The 24,611-nt window shown below is 32.2% G+C and overlaps 1 protein-coding gene across 2 annotated transcripts in view; it reads right to left on the bottom strand.

Annotated features, from left to right (window-relative positions):
• LOC139486592 (uncharacterized) overlaps window positions 1-24,611 on the bottom strand; it is a 44,262-nt gene that overhangs the window by 10,053 nt on the left and 9,598 nt on the right. The window contains exons 2-15 of one of the 2 annotated variants that reach the window (XM_071271517.1): window positions 22,730-22,801; window positions 16,414-16,472; window positions 13,826-13,922; window positions 13,345-13,413; window positions 12,784-12,875; window positions 10,999-11,072; window positions 9,984-10,066; window positions 7,944-8,027; window positions 7,719-7,771; window positions 6,830-6,907; window positions 5,709-5,769; window positions 3,640-3,754; window positions 2,460-2,530; window positions 1,081-1,158 (exon numbers count right to left, since the gene is read on the bottom strand). In XM_071271517.1, coding sequence (XP_071127618.1) covers window positions 1,081-1,158; window positions 2,460-2,530; window positions 3,640-3,754; window positions 5,709-5,769; window positions 6,830-6,907; window positions 7,719-7,771; window positions 7,944-8,027; window positions 9,984-10,066; window positions 10,999-11,072; window positions 12,784-12,875; window positions 13,345-13,413; window positions 13,826-13,922; window positions 16,414-16,472; window positions 22,730-22,801 — 1,086 coding nt within the window. The remainder of the gene's footprint in view (window positions 1-1,080; window positions 1,159-2,459; window positions 2,531-3,639; window positions 3,755-5,708; window positions 5,770-6,829; window positions 6,908-7,718; window positions 7,772-7,943; window positions 8,028-9,983; window positions 10,067-10,998; window positions 11,073-12,783; window positions 12,876-13,344; window positions 13,414-13,825; window positions 13,923-16,413; window positions 16,473-22,729; window positions 22,802-24,611) is intronic. The other variant, XM_071271518.1, reaches the window with a different exon arrangement.

Genomic DNA, 24,611 nt, shown 5'->3' with positions numbered 1-24,611 from the left:
TGTAAAGAAGTGACGTTATCCAATCAAAATGAACATAAGAAACGTTGTTGCATTAGAATATGTTTTATCCTCCTCAGTATGTCACACAAGAAGAGCATGTAATATGCATGCAGTGAAAATCATGGATAAACGAATATCTAACAACTGGTGTACCATAAGTACTTTGATCTAACTTCATTTACTAAATAATTGGAAAAAGATATTTACTTAATAAATCTCCTGCTTTCCATAAACAAACAACAATAGCTTACCTTTTTTTTTTCACAAGAATCAATTAACAAGATACAAATTGAAATGAATGTAAAACACAAAACATGTGTGAATCGCATTAACCTCAGGGAGCTAGCCGGGTGCATCGACACGATAGGCATGGTGCAGCATTTGTTTAAGTATTATACGTGAAAGTAAGTTAAGTTGACCATCAGCGCATGGGGATCTCAAAATGAGGCCTACGCTACTTTTTTTTACGATATAAAGAAGATACGTAACGTTGATATAACAAAAAAGTACAGGCGAAATACTTTTATCTAACATTATAATGTGTATTTATCATTTTGAGAATACTGTGTTCCTGACTTACAATATACATATATTTGTTCTCTCTCAGAAATCACCAAACATTCTGCCTTTTCATACTTTCTATGTGGCAAGTGTCAATTGCGTTTAAAGCAGGTGTTTTGATGTTAAAACAAAGCATCCAATATCAAATATTCGTTTTAATGTATTGATTAGTAAGTGGCTAAGCAAATCAACAGGTGTGTTCAAAGCATTATCGAAAAACAGTAACCTGAATAGTAACCTGAGTAATAATTTGGTTCGTTGAAGGGCAACATAAATCAAGTCAACATTACTATATCGCAGTTCAAAAACCATAAATCGACAAAAGGAAAACAAATCAGGGTTACAAACTAAAACTGATGGAAACACATCAACTATTAAAATAAGTAGACTGAAAAGAGGGAAAGAGAAAACACACACAAAAAACGTGCACATCAAATAAAGAGGGAAAGAGAAAACACACACAAAAAACGTGCACATCAAATTAACTCTTGTGAAGGTTAGTTGTAACAGGCATCTTACACCAGCTAGCATATTCATGCCATCAGCAAAGGAATTACTCCTTGAGAATTGAAATGTCTGTTCTGGTGAATCGTTTATCTAAAATGGCACATAAAATTTAGAAAATATTCCTGTTAAAAAAAAGTGAACGCTGTTGATGTAATTTGTAAATCGTTTCTCTTAAATTGTACACATAAATATGCCAATGTATAGGATGGATGGGAACTGTCTCTTATAAAAATAAAATAACAAATACTAGTAAACAGTGTCTTATCGATTGATAAAAGGTATTCGTGCGAAATGTGAATATGATATAAATTTTTATGAACGCTCTCCTCGAGAAATGATTTTGGCTGAGGGTTCATACGGTCGAGGAAATTACACTTTATCACATAATACATGTAATATACACTTTATCAAATGATATTTTTTTCATGTGACATGATGCATCATTTGGAGCATAACATAGCATGACTATATTGATTTGAAAATCCAAACAATATGTCCATCATCATACTAAAACTATCAATGTAAGATAATAAACATTGAAATTCGGAATAAAGCTTTATCTTACAATGTCAGATATCTATAACTAAAACGGAATATACGCCATTAATGTCTTTTATCGAGATGATTAAAATACTGGCGTCGTTTAGAGACCAGAAGACCGTCTGACAATCTCATGTCTGTCATATTTGTTTTTCGTTTACCGATGTTAACATTTATCAGGCCGTTGGTTTTCTGCTTTGAGACGTTCTCCAATTTCTTTCAGGTCAGGCGTCCTGTACTGTATTGGGTTTGTTCATTTCAGGAAGCTGGACGGTACCCTGTGGTTTTTAAAATCCTAGTACATTAGTTTACGTTGTGTGCTTAGGTTGTATCATCGACACTTGTAAATAACAGTACTGCCTTCAAATACGAACAACAACCAATAGATTTACATACTTGAAAAGGATTTAATTTGGCTACTGCTTTCGCGTGTCTCTGTTTTCATGGTTTGATTTGAACAATAGATAAAATGGATTTTCTTGTGTCAGTTGTGTAATAACATTAACAGTACCAATTTTCCTGCACCAGATGCGCATTTCGACAATACATGTCTCTTCAGTGATGCTCGTGGCCAAAATATTTGAAATCAAAAGCTAATATAAAGGATGAAGAGCTATAATCCAAAAGGTCCAAAAAGTATAGCCAAAACCGTGAAAGGAATCAGAGCTTTGCATGAGGGAGATACATTCCTTAATTTATAATAATTTCTAACATTTAATAACAGCAAACTTTTCAGGTCAAACAATTTTACCGGAAACATAATCCAGAGAAGGACACAATACAACTGAATGTATTGAGTCATAACAACTTATATATATATACATTCCATAAATCTATTAGTGTTTGCTTACCTCAGGCAAGGAGAATGTATTACTTCGTAAGGCTTTCAATCTTCGTTGTTTATTCAGGTTCCCAAACATGGCTGTAAAAAGTCAGTGATTTCAATAGTGTTTTACTTGTTAAGAAAACAAATCATGTTTATTAAAGCGGATATCTCTGAACCATGTATAATATATATATACCGTTCATAAAAAAAATAAACGTTTATATGGGATTTAAGGTATAAGGCACCAAATACTTGTTTTCATTTCTCTGTAGCGTTTTTTTTTATAATAGCTGTTGTATATGTAAATAAACTCATCATTGATACCAGGACTAAATTTTATATATACGCCAGACGCGCGTTGCGTTTACAAAAGACTCATCAGTGACGCTCGAATCCAAAAAAGTTAAAAAGTTAAAAAAAAAAAAAAAATAAAGTACGAAGTTGAAGAGTATTGAGATCCAAAATTCCTAAAAGTGTTGCATTTGCCAATCACAGCTAAGGTAATCTATGCAATCATATCCCGCTATGTTTTATTATTTAGAATATATTTTATTCATATCAAAGTAGGTAACGTATAGATGGTTATAATCTTGACTGTTTAGAATTTGTTTATGCATATCAAAGTAGGTAACGTAAAGACGGTTATATTCTTGCCTGTTTAGAATTTGTTTTAACATGATGAATCAAAAGTAAAATTATCAATATTACGAACTCCAAGAAATAATCAAATCAGAAATTCCCTCATCAAATAACTAAAGCTCAAACACATAAAACGAATGAAAAACAACTGTCATATCCCTGACTTGGTACCTGCATTTTTCCGTTATATAATTCAACTTTTCAAACACGTTTTAGTTAAAGTGTGATCCTTTTGATTTACATTGTGCTACTTACACCAGTTTTTTGCTCTAGACAGTTAATGTAAGCGGTCACCTATTAAAAATTATTAGGAAAAGATGGGTATAAGCTTGCCTGTTATTGAATTTGTTGGAACATGTTGATAAGAGAGTTAAAATAAATTTCTAAAAGTTCCCTTATCAACCCGTTATCCCAAAATTCCCGACTTCGAACAGGTCATGAATGTGTGACGGGAAAATACTAGTCTGTCCTCTTGTAGTCGCACATGGACTAAAAAAATGTAGAAAAGTCAGTTCAGGACAAACCAAACGCTAATGTTATAAAAGCTGTCTAAAATAATACCTTACCATCAGCATGACTAGATGATCGTACACAGCCTAATTCCTCTGTTGTCCCACGTAACAATTTGTTGTCTTGTTCTGTGTTAACGACAGTTTGTATTCTAACTACTTTAACTTTCCCCTAAAATGGTAAAAATATTTGTGAATAGGCAAAAGAAAGATCAGAATCTGCTTACCATACTGAAGCATCTGCGATTAGCCCAGATGTTTTTGTTTGGTTCGCGTTGATAATTCTTAAGTTTTTTATGTCGGTCCCGTTATGTTGCTCAATGTTGGTTAAATTCAATGATAAAGTAAGTCGATGATTTCGCAAAGGAGTAAATATGACTGAATCGTGTCAATCGTGTCAATAACAATTGGAACAAATCTATGGTCATCTGTGACAAATAAAGGCAACAGTAGTATACCGCTGTTCAAAACTCGTAAATCCATGGACAAAAAACAAAAAACCAAAACCGAGGGAAACGCATTAAATACAAGAGGAGAACAACGACACAACACCAAAATGCAACACACAGAGAAACAGACCAAGCATCAGACAAAATCCTATGAGAACAACAAACACAACACCAAAACCAAATACATGAACTTGGAACTGAAAAGCACCGTGATACGTCCTACAGCAATGTTAACTCACACTAAAATATGAGAAAACAAACGACACAACGGAAACACAACGTAAAAATGTTACACACACAGAAACGAACTATGATATAACAATGGCCATTTTCCTGACTTGGTACAGGGCATTTTTAAACAAAAAGTGGTAGGTTGAACTTGGTTTTGTGGCATGCCAAACCTCGCACCTTCGTGTGTACTATTGTTTTTCTGTTTGTCTTTTTTATTTTTAGCCATGGCGTTGTCAGTTTGTTTTAGATTTATGAGTTTGACTGTCCCTTTGGTATCTTTCGTCCCTCTTTTAATGATGTTCTTTCACTAAATAATTCAAAATTTGGTGACTATGTGGAACGCATCTATCCCATCGAGCTAGAGATAAAGGATACTACAGATACAGTTAAGTCGGCCTCATATCTTGACTTACATCTAGAAATTAACAATGAGGGTCGGTTGAAAACAAAACTTTACGACAAAAGAGATGAATTCGGCTTTCCAATTGTGAACTTTCCATTTCTAAGTAGCAACATTCCAGCAGCACCTGCATACGGGGTATATATCTCCCAATTAATACGATATTCCCGTGCTTGCATTTCCTATCATGATTTTCTTGATACAGGTTTGCTGCTCACAGGGAAGCTATTAAACCAAGAGTTCCAAATGGTGAAGTTGAAACATCCCTTCGTAAATTTTACGGACGCCATCACGAGTTGGTTGACCGTTATGGAATAACCGTTTCACAAATAATATCGGATATGTTCTTTTCGTCGTAACTACAAGCCCTTCCTTTCATGAATGTGACCTACCGAATTAGACTATTTACCGGATTTGTTATCACATAAGCAACACGACGGGTGCCACATGTGGAGCAGGATCTGCTTACCCTTCCGGAGCACTGAAATCACCCCTAGTGTTTTGGTGGGGTTCGTGTTGTTTATTCTGTAGTTTTCTATGTTGTGTCATGTGTGCTGTTGTTTGTCTTTTTCATTTTTAGCCATGGCGTTGTCAGTTTGTTTTAGATTTATGAGTTTGACTGACCCTTTGGTATCTTTCGTCCCTCTTTTAATGGCAATGTTAAATATAACATTAAAATGACAACATAATATTACAGGATTACAACACAAATAAATGGGAGAACAAAGATATTTCATAAAATGAACGATACAAGAACTTATTAGTAAGTATAAGTTATACATATAAGCAGGGATTCTATCACGGTAGTACGTACGTGTGAAGCCGGATATTTTTACCCTTTCGGACCCGAATATCAACCCGGTTTACGGTATGATTCGTGTTACTCAGGCATTAGTTTTTTGTTGTTTTGTCTTTTCATCTCATCCCGTTTTCCGCCTTGAATTGATTAGTGGAATTTTGTACAACTTTTGGGATTATAGATTCTCACATTGGTATTTTCTGAATATCATTTAGTAAAGCAAGATTAGCGAATCAAAGTAACTTACCGATTTTACTATGTATATCCAAGGAGTTCTGTTGGAATCGTCACATATTACTATATTCTGACTGAAAAATATATACATTTGTTCTTTGACCAATCATCTCATATTTAAAGAAAAACAAATCGACATGGGTAATTTTTATTTTGACAAGAACATCGTTGAAGATCTATCTATGTTTTAATAATAAGAAATGGAAGTTTTTAACGACCTTGATTGGTTATACAGTCCTTGCACTGTCGGTGACTAGATGTTTTAATATCAATGTCAGCTATACTTATATATCTTAAAAAGAAACACTGGGAATTGTGTGTACAACGGTCTGAAGATTTTGGTTTATAACAAAGACAACAATGGACACAATGTAGAGAATGATAGGCAAAATGAAAAGAACAATAGAAATAATTTATTTAGTTCTTTACTGGTGTTGACATGAATATCAATAATGTGGTATTTTTTTTTATACATTTCCTTTTTGCTAAGTTTTTTTTTCGAAACTAAGGATTTACTAATCCCAGGCAAAGATGACCTAAGCCGTTTTTGGCACAACTTTTTGGAATTTTGGATCCTCAATGCTCTTCAACTTTGTACTTGTTTGGCTTTATAAGTATTTTAATATAGCGTCGCTTGTGGGCCTTGTGTGGACGAGGCGCGCGTCTGGCGTACTAAATTGTAATCCTGGTACCTTCGAAAACTATTAACGTCAAACAAACAAAACAAACTTGCAAGTAAAAGTAATAGCTTTAATACATTAGAATCATTAGGAAATGGTGTTGTCCTGTTGAACTTTGATTACATCTAAACTCGTCCAGTATTTTATTTTTCTAGTGCTTGTCTGTGATACAAATTCGTAAATCACATAAGTAAAGGGAAAATCAAATTTGATAATTATACTACTCTATCAGAATATATTACATAAAAGAATTATGTTTAAAATGAACGAAGTTTTCCACTGATTTCGTATAAAAAAAATATCCTAACCAAAATCATACAAGATCAAATATTTTAAATATATTTAATGACTAAAGAGAACTATATTCATTTTGAACGCCAAAAATCTGTCGAAATTTGGTATTTTACTTTATAATGCAGATTTTATTTTTAAAAGGAAAATATAAAATACAAACCCATAATAACGTAGATCTATGGCATCTTGATTATTGATAAACACTTCTACAGGAAACTCCATAAATAAATCTAGAGATCTGTGGACAAATAAATAATTATTTTAGAATTAAGATGGAAAGAATTGACAAGATAGCTATGTATGCCACTGCAATTTGTCCTCTGTATAAATAAAGGCAACGGTATAGTATACTGCTGTTCGAAAGTCATAAATCGATTCAGAGACAACAAATCCGTGTTACAAACTAAAACCGAGGGAAACACATCAACTCTAAGAACAAAACAACGAAGCAGCAATAAATCTGGAATGCAACAAAAAAACAAAAAAAAAAACAAAAAAAACAAACGACAATGCAACACACACAGAAACGAACTATAAGATAGCAACTGCCATATTCCTGACTTGGTACAGAACATTTTGACCGGAATGAGGATTTAAATTGTGTGTCACAATGTGTTATTTTGATTGCCAAACTAAGGCAAGCAATCCTACAATAAAGAGCTTCGTCAAATGGTTACTGTGGAAATGCATTCACAAGGTGATATTGGTAACAATTCCTCCAATGATAGTCAAAGTCTCATAACTCCCGTTAAAATGTTTGTCAAAATTTTGTCAACTACACAAAATGGCAAAGATGTTTTACAATTCTGTTGTGTAAAATTGTCGTTGGTCGACGATGTTTGAAACATCATAACATTATTAATACGGAGTACTGTTATTTGGATTTGGAGGAAAATCTGAGCATTAGAATACTGAATGCACAAAAGTCTGCAAATATGACAAAATCTCAATAGTTGCCTTGGTATCATCCTTTTAACTAATAATTCATACAAGTTGAAAACCTAATTTTATAGTTATTAATCATCTTTGACGAATTTATTGAAACTTACCTTAAAAATTCTATCGGTGGACCTTGTGTTCTGTTCCTGAGCCTCAGAAAATCCTGCAATTAAGAACATTCGAATATTGACCACAAACATTTGTCATATTTCTATTGACTAATTCTGTTACAAATAAGGGAGTTTAACGAAAATTAACTGTGAAAAAAAAAGGATAATTATTTGATATTAATAAATTTCTGATGATAAAAATAAAATTATTTACGGAAAACTTACGTCTCTGTGTATAATAAGAACTTCAACTTGTCCACTGGAAACAAGATGGTGATCACGTGGCCAATTTTCTTCAAGGTCATCAACCTAAAAAACAAATCAATTGCACTAAATGATATATGTTTCTGTAGTACTATTAAGGGAAACTTCACGTGCGCCTTTGACTATGATGTACTTGCATTCCTTAATTTCATGTCAGATCACAAACTAATACAGTTCAAAAGATTAAATTTTGATTCGAGTTATTCTCAAAAATAAAACAAGCAATGCCATGTAAGTGTTCAATCCTCCCTTAAACTTGAGCATTGATGTAACACTACTTCGTTGTCGTACAAGTGAGAGGTTTAGCACTATAAAACCATGTTCCATCCACCATTTTCTACATTTGAAAATACCTGATCCAAGTCAGGAATATGACAGTTGTTGTCCATTCGTTTTTTATGTGTTTTGTCATTTGATTTTGGCATGTGATTAGGGACTTTCCGATTGAATTTTCTCGGAGTTGAGTATTTTTATTATTTTACTTTTTCACAATAAAAAAACTCAAAAATCGTTGAAAAGGGCTCGTTTCATCCGATCAATACAAAGCAACAACAAAAAATAACAAATAAACTCATCATAGATACTAGGATTAAATTTTGTATTTACGCCAGACGCGCGTTTCGTCTACAAAAGACTCATCAGTAACGCTCGAATCAAAAAAAGACACAAAGTGTCGATGAAAGAGTTCTCTGACAGATTGATCAATGACAGTTGGTATCTTTGAGAAAATGTCTATTGTAATGCTGAGCGGCTTTCTCTTTTTGACGTTTACTTTCATTCGCATATATACATTTACAACACTACTTATAGTTAGTGTCTGGATTGGGATTGTCTTTATTTTTCTATGCAGTAATATTTCATTGCTTTTTTCTTTCTTTTATATTTTTTCCACAATTATTATCGCATCAATCTATAATGTCTGTGTTGTGTCACAATATAGAAACTATAAACAGCTACCATAAAGTGGAAGGTTAAGCTAGCTCAAACTATGATTAGCCCACCATTGTCTACGGTAAATACCTATACCAACTCATGAATATTCAATAGGGTTGATTTTGTCAGTTTATCTTGACCCCTTTTATTTACCTTAGAGCTCGGTATTTTGATATGCTCTTTTCCTTTTTGTATTTTTTGTATGATTAAGCACCCCCATTATTTTTCGTTTTCGTGAACCTTTCTCTCTGTTATATGTTGTCGGGGGATCATAATTCGTTTGTCTGTGAACCGCTTCCAAACCTTTTAATAGGCTTTTTAATGTAGTTTTATTTTTTAATGATGTACTTTTTGGTTTACTCGGAGAAATCTATTTTTACATCGTTCGCTTTTAATGGAGTGAATTCGTCGAAAAATAACAACAAGAACTTGTATTCGGAATTAATTATATATCTAATTAGGGTTGTGTAAATAATTCATAAGGTTTTGTTTACTACCACACCTTTAATTATCTATCATTTCATTTAACTACATGCCACATGCAATTTAATTAAGAACATGGCTTTAATGAATAATTTAGTTCCCGTTTTAATAGGATAATTTCATCCTAATTAGTTTGTATATATTGGCATAAAAGGTCCCGTATAATTTTTCCCAAATAATAAGTTTGTATATATTGGCATAAAAGATCCAGTATTATATACAAAACAGCCATTACTGTGTCTAGGAGGGGTGGGGTGTTCTTGGGGTGGAATCCCCCTTTTCAATTCTTAATCACGTAATCACGCTTCATGGTGTTCTAGGGGTTGAGCAATGCAATAAAATCTGTTCCTCTTGGAAGAAATATTCTATCCCCTTAATTCCGTTAGTCACAAATACTGTAGTATATGTTACAATATTCATAACATTTCTTCCAATTGGAACTTATACTATAAAGGATCATAAAGTAGCTTCTATGTCATGCCATTTGAAAGTGTGTAATAAAAAAAATCAACTCGGAAACAAAGAAATCCAGGGTAGACTTTTCCGACTAGTGCTGTAATTATCTTAAGTGAAAACAATACATACATCTGTCGTTGTTCCCTTCTCTATGAAGCCTTCATTCCGGGAAACTATTCCGGAAGTCAACCGATATTCTTTTACTTTTTGAACTGCAATAAAAACAAAATAAAAAATTCTTTTACGACATAATGACACATTTTTTTGTACTAGCTAAACACTTTTATGATCTTTTACTAATAAACTTGATGGAAAAAGAACTACATTTATATGTAATTATCATTAAAAGGTTGCTTTATGGCCAAATCAATTCAAAATTAGTTTGTTTATGTTGTTGTTTTGTGAAATCAGAACATAAAACAATGCAATAAAGACAAAAATGAAAGACATATTAAAATAGTTTCTACACACATGGTAATTCATTTTTGTGTTCAAATTGTAAAATATTATCTGAAATTAGAACACAAAGAAAGACAAATTTTGTGAATTAAATACAAACTTGAGAGGGGCGAACGATACCAGAGGGACACCGTCGCGGATCCAGAGGGGGGGGGGGGGGTTCCGGGGATTGGAACCCCCCCTTTTTTTAGGACGATCAATGCATTTGAATGGGGACATGTAATTGGAACCCCCCCCCCCCTTTGTCCTGGGTTAGGAACCCCCTCTTTTTAAAATGGCTGGATCCGCCCCATGGACATTCAAACTCATAGATCGAAAATAAACTGACAACACCAGGGCTAATAAAGAAAAAGACAAACAGACAAACAGTAATTCACATAAGACACAACCGTGATAGCAAACTAAAGACTGAACAACACGAACCTCACCAAAACCTGAAGGTGATCGCACTTAGGTTCTCCGGAAGGGTAGGCAGATCATGTTCCATATACAGTTACAGTCCTATTTTTTGTTTGTTTTATCATTAAGGTTATGGTATAAATATCAAAAATAAGAAGTTATGGTATGATGAGACAGCTATCCACAAGAGTTCAAATGAACTCTTTTGTTAGTAAAACTGATCAAAACTGGACTCCCATTTATTCACAATTCACATAATTATATATACTTTTTTAAAGTCACTCACTTTTTCCAGTTAAGATATAGTAAAATCTTTCTGGGTCTCTTCCTTGATACGAAATAACTCTATTAGCGTCGTATCTGAAAATAAATAATCAATCGTTAAATATTTTGTTGAAGACCGTATGATGACCTATAGATGTTCTTTAACTGCTTGGCGTGTTTGGTTGTCGTCTCTGACATTGGCGTAGACACAACACAGCATTTATACATGATAATAAGTAGATGTTCTTACATTTGTCTTGAATGATACTTTACTGTCTCGAATGTCACCTTACTGTCTCGAATGTCACCTTACTGTCTCGAATGTAACCTTACTGTCTCGAATGTAACCTTACTGTCTCGAATGTCACCTTACTGTCTCGAATGTCACCTTACTGTCTCGAATGTCACCTTACTGTCTCGAATGTAACCTTACTGTCTCGAATGTAACCTTACTATATTGAAAGTCTTCTTACTGTCTTGAAAGTCAGCCTTCTGTCTTAAATATCATCTTACTTTCCTGAAGGTCACTTTACTGTTACAGATGGTCGCCTTACTATGACTAAGGTCTTCTTACTATATCTAATGTAACCTTATTGTCATGAAAGTCATCTTACTGTCTTGGAGGTCACCTTTTTGTTTCCTAATAACGATTGTTGCTTGTTTATTACATTGGTCACCTGATGTTTTAACAAGAGCTGTCAAAATGACAGTAAACCGGATTCTTTAACATTTATTTGTGTTCTTGCATTTATCAATATTACAAGGACCAAAACTCCTAATAGGAAATTTTAAAAGGTTTGGTTGAACGGTTCATGAGTAAATGCACGGACACAACATTGTTTAAACTTTCAAGAACCGTAACTCCTGAACGGTAAAAGTCAAAATCGTCATTATTGAACTTGACCTCCGTTATGTTGTCAGTAAACCTCCGTTATGTTGTCAGTAACAACATATTAAAATTTAAAAAGGTTTGGTTGAACGGTTCATGAGTAAATGCACGGACACAACATTTTTTAAACTTTCAAGAACCGTAACTCCTGAACGGTAATAGTCAAAATCGTCCTTATTGAACTTGACCTCCATTTTGTTGTCAGTAACAACATATTTAAATTTTAAAAGGTTTGGTTGAACGCTTCATGAGTAAATGCACGGACAACATTTGGTTGCCGCCCGGCCGCCCGCCCGCCCGACTGCCCGACTGCCCGACCGCCCACCCGCCCGGCCGCCCGCCGTACATCCCCAAATCAATAACCGACATTTTTGACACAAAAATCCGGTTAAAAATGTTAAAATATATCTACCAAATTAAACCTATGCATTTTAGAGAGGAGGTTCCCTAGTGGAGATGAAATCAGTCAAATTAAACCTATGCATGATAGAGAGGAGGTTCCCTAGTGGAGATGAAATCAGTCAAATCAAATGTACATGTATTATTGTCATATAAATTTCCCAAACTTAATATATAATACCAAATTTACGTTCTAAAAAAGGGGATTTAAAAATTAACCATGCATTGAAAGTTTTAAGTAGGAACTCATTGTTTCACAATCCCGGTAATAAAACAAAATTTCACACCAAATCGATGTGATTGTTTAGTATCATTTAAACGATTGCTAAATTGTACCAATCTACTGTACAGTTATTTAATTTTGATGCATGGACAATGAAATCGACCTACCAGACACTTTCAAGTGCACAGATTTTTTAAATGGTGGTACTGACGATTTCAAAAAGAAATTAACACTTTTTTTAAAAATGCAACGTTAAATAAAATATGGGTTTGATTTCTAAGTCAAAGGCCCTTTACCTTTCATATGCAACAACTCTAGCCAGCTCTGTTTCTACTTCTATTGGAAATAAATTTTTAAACGCTTTCGTGGCCCTTAAAACCCAGGCAATCTGAAATATAAAAACTTAAAATTGAATTAAGAGATTATTAGTAATATTTTTGAAAGTCAAATGATACATCATTCCATTTTTTAGCAGCTTTGCATAAATCGTTTTGTTTAGCAAAATATTTAAATGGAAATAACAGCTGGATTGAGATTACAAAACAATCTAAATAAATTTTGCTTTTTGATTGTAAACACCAAACATCGTTTTTTTTTCTTCATTATGCATGATTTGTTTTATCTGAGTGCCTGCTGCATTTGTCTAGAAAACACAATGTACCCTGCGATTTATTCGTTTTCCGTATTTTTAAAATCTACCTGGATGTGCATCGACTGATATCAGAGGGAAAATGTCTATTTGCACCGTTTATGACTTTGTTGTATGATTTTTATGAAAAATATACTAAGTTTATCTCTGATATATATATTTTTTTACAGATGTATGTTGTTTGATGTAAATTGTTAAGAACACTTACTCGTTTTAGGTCTGTTACTGTTCTAAATTCAGGTGATGTTATCAAAGAGAGGCGCACGTCAAATCCAATCTACAAATACCAAATCAATAAATATGTGATGCCTTTATCGGCCATTGTTACATTGCGTAGAAATATTATTAAGTTAGCAGATATGTCATGTTTTAAAGTTTGTGGGTGGTGTAACACCAGACTAATTATTGTGCAAATATCCGTGTTGTCGTTGTATTAGGACGAAATTTGTCCTAAATGTAAAATATGTCACTAGTCATCAACCCATCAAAATCAGAATATTTAAATGATAGGAAAACATGTTATTTTTAGTATATTTGATTAACACCTCACACTAGATCGAGCGTAGAAATGTAATAGTATATTTGATCGACGACTAATTTGTTTCCCGGCCGTTATTATAATAATATTTGTATATTACGAAGGCATACTGGATATTTTACGGAGGGGACCAATCTTATCGACGACTTACACTAGATCGAGCGTAGTTATCTGGGTCTTCCTTGTCTATGGACTTTTTCATGCGTTTTAACGTCGCAGCCGTGTTTGGTTTGTCTGCTTTATAATATCTACAATGAAAATACAATTTCAGAATCATTATAACAATGTATAAAGTAAAGAAAATATTACAACATTTATTACAAAAAAATGCACAAGACGGATTCCTCAAATGGTTTGATTAGGGTGTACAAACAAAAAAAAAATGCTTAAATTGGCCAAAATATTGATCCAGAACGGATGTCATGACACTATGAATACCAAATAACCATTTGTGTTTAGCTTTGAATACGCCATTCGATTATGTTTCGTTTCGCATGCACCAATCAACAATTCCTGTACATTGTTGAAATAGTACTAGAAATAGTAAAAATAACATTTTATAAAAACTTTGTGTCTAATCCTCAAATATTTGATCTGACCGCGGCTAAGGTTATAAATTCGTTTTTAAAATGAAAAATCGTTTTCCGTGACTGATTGATTTCTTGAGTACTTCTAAAATATTTTCTTAAGGGTTTATATTCTACATTATCTTTCCGAAGAGCAATATGTTAGGATTCTAATTAAATACTTGATTAAAATTTCACCACTTGTTTCACATTTAATATTTACGTATATAGAATATAGCATTCTATAAAACTAACACTCAAACACCATCAACTAACTAGACACCTACTTTTGGATAGGTACTATTTCTGTACTAAAAATTTGTAGTACTGGAAATCTACTTTTGACATTCAGTACTATTTTGTTACTCTAAAATCATTGTAATATTTAGGTACCTGTATTTTACAATACTTTATTTGTACTTGAAATTTAGGTACTACAGATTTTTGGTTATTACCGTTACATTTTCAGCATTTTGAAAGTTTTTCTATTTCAAATCTCTTAAAGTTATGATTTTCTAACAAGGAGTATTGTATTATTTCTGTACCAAAATATTTAGTACAAATCAAGTACTGTAAAATACAAGTACCTAATTATTACAATTATAGTTTTAAAGTAAAGAAATAGTATTAAATATCAAAAGTATATTTCTAGTACTGCATTTTTTTAATACAGAAATAGTACCTATACAAAAGTAGCTGTGTAGATAATAAAACATATACAAGTATACAAGTGTACATATTTACAAATTTATTAAAAATATTGAAAGACTATTTGAGGAATGACTTATATCAAGAATTCCTGGTTAAATTAGATCCTTACTTAGTTATATACAATACTTAATTAACGTCATATCCAAGAATAAACTAAACTGAAATAAGATACTTAGCTATATATGAATTAAGATAAAATATTTGATATAAAACATCTTAACTAGTTTTAAAAACAGTTTTGCATTTTTGAATAAAATGACACGTTTTGTGATTTAACAATGTATAAAATTGATTATAATATTCTAACCTATTTCGAAGGTTTGAATACTTTTATGACATGCATAAAATAGATATATGAATGAAAATGGGAAATGTGTCATAGAGACAACTACGTATACCCGACCAAAGAGAAAACAGCTGAAGGTCACCAATGGGTCACCAATGGGTCATCAACACAGCAAGAAAATCCCGCACCCGAACATGATTTTCATCTCTGCACAGAAAGGTCTCTTTCTTTAACTATGTTTACCAGTTTAGTACATTGTCGCCCAGTTTCTGTTTTAAGTATTTAATCTCAATTTTGCCGAAACACTTATTAACTTAACCTCTAGAGACATGTTTTAGGTATTATTACCATATTAAATGTGCTGGTAACAGTCTTGTCTATCCTTGTCGTAATGGACACGTTTCTATTTCAAATGTTTACAGTCGGTCAAGTTTCAGTGTTAGAACAGTAGTTTTTTTCGATGGTTAAATAATTTGATGATGTCGTAGGGTTAGATAAAAGCCAACTCATAAGCGGCTATTTTATAATGCCTTATGGAATTTGATTCATGTCAACGTTTTCTATAGGAGTAACACGACGGTGTCGCATATGTAGTTCTCTTCCGGAGCTCAGTTTTGATTGGGTCTATGTTGCTCAGTCTTAAGTTGGTACCCAACACTTGCACTAAAATTAATTTGGCTCGTTTAATTTTCATAAAATTTTGTCAAAGTACTTACTTTGACCCTTTAACAAATATATAAAAATTTCAAAAATTTTGAACCAACCGTTTTGTCAGAAAAATTACACTGGTTATATAGCAGCTTGACAAACACCAATTTTTATCATTGAGAAGCTTTATATTCCCTTTACACCACAACGTAATCAAAACGTTTAGCTGACTTTACAGAGTTATCTCCCTGTAGTGTTAGGTACCACATTAAGTTTCCATTGTTGTGTTATGTTGTGTACTGTTTTGCTTTCTTTTTTAAGCCACGTGTTGATCAGTTTATTTTCGACTTCGGGTTGAATATACCTTTGGTATCTTTCGCTTCTCTTATACAGCTTTAAAATAGTCAACACCTTAATTGCTTCTATAATCCAGTGACACTAAACCAATCGTTTAAAGGAAATGTACACATGTATTAAACATTACACAATTAAACATCAAAACACATTATGTATTTAAATGACACTTACTTCTTTCTTGAATTACAAGCCTGTATAATCTTGATTATAAACCTAACTGCTTCTTGTATCTACAAAAAGTTCAATGTATGATTTTATAATTATCCAAGTGTGGACACATATCAGTGTGGAAAGTCATTGTTAAAATTGTGTTACCAGAAGTATATTTGAGGGTAATTATAACCGAGTTTATGTATAAGTTGTGATTCCTCCAAGACCCGTTTGTTCATCTCTTGGTTAAATTCTAACCAAGGATAAAATATTATAACCCTTGGTTAAATTAAACAATAGGTTATTTACTGTTTTGTCCATCTGTTAAATAATTCAGATTTAACCTTGCTTCGGACCTGTGTAAAAAAATCAAACCAAGGGATGATTAAGTTTAAAGTACGATTTTTTGTCCATTACTAGATTAAAAAGGTCCTTCTCCTTTTATTTGCAACGAGGTTCACGTCTACTTTTCATAGATTTTCAAATCGAATTTGTTTACCCTGTATCTGAAAAAAATAACTAAGTAAACTAACGGACTAATTGATAACAAAATATTTCACGAAAACAAAAAAAGACAGAAATGAACCAACGACAAACACTGGACTACAGGCTCCCTACTTGGGAGAGGCACATCAAGTATATAGCAAGGTTCAAGATGTTTGAAGGCGCTAACTCTCTCCAACTTGGGACAGCGGTGTAACAAGATCAAACTATGCATAGCAATAAACGAAAAACCAATATGAGAAATAGCATGAAAAAAAAAAATACAACCACTTGAATTACAGACCCCTGATTTTGGGAAAGGCACACATAGAATGTTGCAGGATTGAATTTAAATGTCTGTTAATTACCTGCTTATAGGCAGTTAATGTCTTATTATTAAAACGTTTCAATAACAGTTACTTTATAACTTGAAAAATTCAATAAACAAACATTTGAGTATGACAAAATATTATAAAGGCATTACAAGACAAATTCTGACAAATTAAATCATTAAAACAACAGTTTTCTTGATCTAATAAGCATCGACGTAAGAGAAAAAAGCTCACGGAAATTTCGTTTGACCTCGATTAACAATTCACTTTAAAAAAATGTTTAAAAGTCTTTCAAACCTTTACAAAAGTGTATAATATTAAATAACGTTATTGTGTAGTTATATAATGTTTAATTCATTCATAGATAGACCAATGCGAATAATTGAAAAAAAAATCAAATAATAAGAATACGTTTTATTGTAAATAATATCACTCCTAAGCATTTTAATATTGTTTAAATTTAAATCACACCTGATGACTTAAACATTTGAACAATATTACACTTATATAAAGTCAGGAAATATCATGTAACATAACGTATTTACTAAGATATTTTCTACTTTAATCCAATTAAAAATATTGCTGAATCATAAAAGTAACGTTATCAGTTTTTTTAGATCAGGATATTATTTTAATTGAGTGAACAACCAACGTATACAAATATGTTTACAGTGGTATTTGCTTGGATTCTTGTACATTTGGAGTGGAAATTACTGGTTTAACTTTTACAGATAATATTTAGCAAAATTGAGAATGGAAATGGGGAATGTGTCAAAGAGACAACAACCAGACCATAGAAAAAACAACAGCAGAAGGTCACCAACAGGTCTTCAATGTAGCGAAAAATTCCCGCACCCGGAGGCGTCCTTCAGCTAGCCCCTAAACAAATATATACTAGTTCAGTGATAATGAACGCCATACTAATTTACAAATTGTACACAAGAAACTTAAATTAAAATAATACAAGACTAACAAAGGCCAGAGGCTCCTGACTTGGGACAGGCGCAAAAATGCTGCGGGGTTAAACATGTTTGTGAGATCTCAACCCTCCCCCTATATACCTCTAGCCAATGTAGTTTAGTGTACATATTGTCTTTTTATTGTGTCATACATAGATACAATTTATTAGTACAGTGTATATTTAAGGTGGTACCTAACACTACAGGGAGATAACTCTGTAAAATCAGATAAACGTTTTAATTACGTTGTGTTGTTAAGGGACTATTAAGCTTCTCAGTGATCAAAATAAGTGTTTGTCAAACTGCTATATAACCAGTGTAATTTTTCTGATAAAACGGTTGGTTCAATTTTTTTGAAATTTTTATATTTTTGTAAAAGGGTCAAAGTAAATACTTTGTCAAAATTTTAAGAAAATTAACCGAGCCAAATTAATTTTAGTTAAAGTGTTGGGTACCACCTTAAAACTTGTTTTTCTTATAATGTGTTTTTGATGGAATTAAGCAATTTCAATTGATACTTTATAGTGTGTTTACAGGTTAGGATGAAGGTTGACCCCTGCAAACACGTTTAAATCCGCTGCAACTGTTTCCACCTGACCTGTCTTAAGGATGTTCGCTACTCTGTTTAAAAATAACAAGCTTTTTAAAAGATTGTTATAAATTGAAAGTATATAAATAAAGAAACTAAAAAAGCAGAAAAAATGGAGAGGGTCTGTGTGCTTGTTTTCAAGATATAAGCCGTTGAAAATTTGGCGGGAAATAATTATCTCTAGCTTTTTTTTCACTTAACATTGACACCTTTTTTGTTTAAAAAAAAAAAACTATGAAAAAATAACAAGGATTTCCTAAAATTTTGATATATGGCTTTTTAAATGATGTGTAATAAAAATATGAAAAGAAAACTAGGGGTTAGTGGGCAAATTTTTTTAATGTTAATACATAGATAAAACCAGAGGATTCTGAAAATCTGGCAAAAAAATTAAAAAGTAGAGGAGCAAACATCCTTAAGTCAGGATAGGTTGGAGTGCCTTCGCTTTGTGGTAATAACCATATATCATTTATGATTATATCAGTAAAACAAAAGGCAATAATAAACCGCAGCCCTTCGCCCCCTCAAAAAATATTATGTCTTTGGAGTCCAAACTTTTGGGAACATTTATGGTTCACCTGTCTGTGTCAGTTAGATTGATTGTAGGTTGCTTAACGTCTTGGCAAATATTTCATTCAGGTTCAGGACGAGGTGTGCTGGATATATAATATCAGCCCCCCCCCCCCCCCCCCCGGATCAACTTAGGTTACAATTTATTGATTGCTTGTATTATTTCTTTTATGTAACATTTTACGAGGATCCATATTAGAAAACACATTGTGTGTATCTTTTATAATATGTTTGTTTAAAACGGTCGTCTTGCAAGTTCAGCTTACATTAGAAAACTTGAAAAATACTTTCCTTGCTCTCACAAATACAAATCCCAAAATTTATATTGGTTTGATAAATATGTGACACGTTTTGCCTTCTAAACGAAGTCTTATTTTTTTGACTATATGAAATAAAATTTGATAAATATATCTATTTTTGATTTTTGATAAATAGTTAGTACACCTGCACATGTTCTGTGATTAGAGATGACGGATAATCAATGAAAAGGTTTTTACATATACTTTGAGATTCCGACGAAGCTAAACGTTTTGTGACTTAGTAGATAGCTAATAAATATAAAAATATGTGGAATGAGTGCTAATGAGACAACTCTCCATCCAACTTACTATGCATAAAAGTAAACCATTATAGGTCAATGTACGGTCTTCAACAGGGAGCCTAGGGCCCAATAAATTAATAGTGTAAAGCCATTCAAACGGTAAACCAATGGTATAATCAATAAAGAGCGTGCATACTACAACAAACATTGTATAGATATAAGAAGATGTGGTATGAGTGCCAATGTCCAAGTCACAATGTGTAAAAGTTAACCATTATAGGTTAAATTACTGCCTGCAACACCTTGGCTAAAACCGAATAGAAAGCTATGAAAGGCCCCCAAATTTCTAGTGTAAAACAATTCAAACAGGAAGCCCAATGGTCAAATCTTCATTAAAAACAAGAAAATCAATGAACCACATCCACAAACCACTGAACAACAGGTTCCGGCTTTCCGCGGACTACCCACGGAAAATAATATATGCGAATTAAGAAAGTATAACGAAGTTTATTGATGAGTTTCCAGGTTCGCAATGTGTTTTTCCTTCAATCCCCCCCCCCCTTCCCGAGGTCAATAATTCGCAAAAGGAAAATGCACACATTAAAATATATGATGTTATAATATTCTTCATAATATATCATTATAACGAATTTTAAACTTCTCGATGATATAGGTGGCTAATTATGGTAGTTAACGGTCTAGAAATAGGACCCTTTAACAAATTGTTGTAATAATAATATAGATCAAAATCGCAATTTAAAATCTCACTTAAATGAATAAACTTTATCAAAATATGTCTGATATGATTCAATAGTCAAAGAAGTACTTTAAAACGTTAAATTCAATATGTTATTGCAAGCAAAAAGAAAACAATATAACCAAAACTATTGAGTTTGAAAATGTGTTGAATACTTATATAAAATCAAATACCTATCAGTTACCAGTAAATATATTAATATGAATTAAAATTAAAAGACTAAGTGTTTCATTCTAAAGGTTTTCTCTAGAATCAAAATGAATTTTCATTAATTGGTAGAACTACACACATCACAAAAATGAATAGCCAATGATGTTTAAACATTAAAGTCCTTTTAAAATATACGAAGAGCTATGTTACCTAAAGGGACAAAATAAAAAATAGCCGAACCCATCTAACGTCAACTTCAAAGTTATTAATTTGAGTGGCAATTGTTTTCATTGCTAGACTGGAGAAGAGTTCAAGCTTGAAATGATGAAAAGGAGATCCCTGTCTATGTTAAATTTGTTTTTGTCTTTTGCTTGTTGACCTGGCTAGTTTGCTGTATTGTTGACGTTTACATCGCATTTCCTTTTTACTCACAAATAAATGACGTTGATAGTTTATACTATATGTAAACAGTACCATCCCCGTCAGTCCTCGGTTTATGTTTGTACTTTAAAAAAATACAAAGTGCGTAGGTAAATGTGTACACGCGTTTGAGAAAAGGCAAAGAAGACCACAATTGAAATCCAAGGTATGCAATTGCATTTTATTTTTATGTTGATGTGTTTAAACAGTTACTTATTAAGTCAACCTACTCATCTAGACAATATTAGTTTAAAAATTAAGTTAAATATTTTCTCCTCGTGAGTTAAGTTTTTTGTCCGTTTATCCTCTCCAATTTATAAATTGTTTGATTTTCTCTCAAACTGAACATGTATGAAATACTTTAAATAGGACGTTAAGTAAACATCAATCAATCAATTCATTTATCTTTCTCTCAACAAGCCCATCTGCTTTTTTTCTATGACGTTCTATTCAGCTTTGATTGGTGTCAACCAGGGATAACACAGTCTAACTAGTTTAAAGTTTATCTGCGTTCAATATATGACATGCTATTTAGCTCTGATTGGTGCGAGGCAGGGAAATACAGATTAATCTGGTTTTAAGTTTATCTGATTTAACTGTATGGCGTGCTATTTAGTTTTGATTGGTGTCAAGCAGGGAAAACACAGTTTAATCTGGTTTTAAATTTATCTGATTTAACTGTATGGCGTGCTATTTAGCTTTGATTGGTGTCAAGCAGGAAAACCACAGTTTAATCTGGTTTTAAATTTATCTGATTTAACTGTATGGCGTGCTATTTAGTTTTGATTGGTGTCAAGCAGGGAAAACACAGTTTAATCTGGTTTTATGTTCCTCTAATCTTACTGTTATACAGTATGATATGCTATTTAGCTTTAATTGGTGTCAGACAGGGAAACACAGGTTAATATTGGTTTAAGTTTATCTGCTGTCACTGTATTGCATGCTGTTTAGCTTTAATTAGTGTTAAGAAGGGAAAACACAGTTTAATCTGGTCTATAATTCGTTTGTCTTTCTCTGTTTGACGAACTATTTAGCTTTGATTGGTGTCAATCTGAGAAACATAGTTTAATCTGGTCTTAAATTTATTTGTCTGTCACTCTAAGACTTTAACTTTGTTTGGTGTCAGGCACAGTTTAATCTGTTTGTCTCTTACAGTGTCACGTGCTATTTAGATGTGATTGGAGTCCTGCAGAGAAAACAAGTAGTTCCATAAAAAATTAAAAAAGAATTGAAAAATGAAAATGCATGAATTTAAATCTTTCAAATAAAATAGATTTAATTGTAATGTGTTACCTTGAAGATTTAATTGTAATGTGTTACCTTGGATATTTTATTGTAATCTTTAACCTTCAAGATTTAATTGTAATGTGCTACCTTGGATATTTTATTGTAATGTGTCACCTTGGAGATTTAATTGTAATGTGCTACCTTGGAGATTGAATTGTAATGTGTGACCTCGGAGATTTAATTGTAATATGTTACCTTGGAGATTTAATTGTAATGTGTTACCTTGGAGATTTAATTGTAATGTGTTACCTTGGCTTTAGTTTCCCGTGGTTCTTGTGATTTAAACTGTTTCAACGTCTCCGGGTCCATATGAGCAATTCTCTAAAAAAATATATTTTGAAATGATAAATAAATGAATAACAATGATGATTAATGATGTCGAACAAGAACAAGACATCAAAAATAAGAGTTAAAACCTAAAACTGTTATGTTAAATTTCAATATGGTTAAAAATTGAATAACATAAATTGCATGCCCCATGATGTAATTTTACACATCACTTAAGTCCATTACATGCACAGTTATAATTCCAACTGTGATATTGAAAGGAACATAATTATTATCAAGTATCTGTGTTAAAATGCAATATGTTGTGTTTTTTATATGAGAATTGAAGGAAGCACAGAAAATAACGGGAAAGATCGAGGATAGTTGATCGATTGTACTGCTAGGTTGATACACGTTTACTATTTGTTTTTCTAATTTTCTAATTCTTTTGACGCATACGGGGAAATACGCGCCATCTTTCTTAAAACTAGTCCCTTTGACGACTTGTGAAAATAAAAGCAGATACATAATAATCAATAAAACATTGATTCGGTCGGACCATTATAAAGAAATTAGTACTAATATTCCTTTATAAAGAGATAGGGTAAGTGCCATGAATTTATTTCCAATGTGTATTTTTTTGTATGTTATAACAATATCATACATTTATCTCGTAATAAGTTATTAAAGTATAAACTAGAGATTATAAAAGCTTGAAAATAAGTCCAAATTCGTAATTTTCCCATATTTTTGTAAGTATTAAGAAGTATCAAGGATTCCACAATTTGTAAAAGAAGCACTTCCATAATCAAACCCTTAATTTTATCAATGGTAAATCAATGTTTCAACTACGGATGCGTTTAGTGATGTCATTCAATGGAAAACTTGATAAAATGTGTAAAATGTTCCTTTTTGGTCATAAATCTAATTGATGGTCACATAATTAAAAGAAAAGTTCATACCAATAAAAATGCAGGGGGAGTTATAGAACTATATTTAAAGTTTCAATATGATTAACACAAGATCTCGCATTAACTGGTTAGAGAAGCGAGGTCATAGGAACTTGATGTTAAACTCAAAAATCATGACCATACGCATATGTATCTGTTTCAATGATTCAACGTTTGTTTAGTTTTTTACACACTACAGTTGAAACTTTGAGTTCTGAAATTTACACTTAAAATCGTTAAGTCCGTCTTTAAGTCTAATAGCCAACCAACTGTATGTACATATAGATTAAAGTTTTAAACTTGGCAATAAAACAAGTAAATACATTATAATTGTAGAGGATATTTTTGAAATGAGTGTATTTAGATAAGATTTTCATACACATACATACAGATAGTTATAAAGTGTCAAGACCGGGGTCGAATCGATAAACGATTTTTATTTTGTGAATTAAACCTTTTCGAAATTAAAATATAAGTTAGACGCTATTTGATATAAATTATATTCAGTCTTAGTAATATTGATTTTAATGTATTTGAAATTTAATAAAGACGTTAATATTTTTTCAGTTTCTCATTAAATCTTCCAAAATTAAACATGTCACATGTCATTTTAAATAAATATTATTTAATATTTCTAATTATATTTGTGTAGAGTATTTTATAAACGTGGTATGCAAACAATTCAACAGACTAAGGTCAGCATACGGCCTTTAATAATGAGCAAAACACATACAACCTTTAATAATGAGCAAAACACATACAACCTTTAATAATGAGCAAAACACATAAGCCTTTAATAATGAGCAAAACACATACAGCCTTTAATAATGAGCAAAACACATACAGCCTAGTCAGTTATAAATGGCCCCGAAACGCAAAATAATTCAAACGAGAAAACAAATGTCCCGATTCAT

Source organism: Mytilus edulis, chromosome 8 (genome assembly GCF_963676685.1).
Source record: "Mytilus edulis chromosome 8, xbMytEdul2.2, whole genome shotgun sequence".
NCBI classification, from domain to species: domain Eukaryota; kingdom Metazoa; phylum Mollusca; class Bivalvia; order Mytilida; family Mytilidae; genus Mytilus; species Mytilus edulis.
Note: the sequence above shows the minus strand (reverse complement) of the source record. Positions and strands in the feature narration are given on the sequence as shown.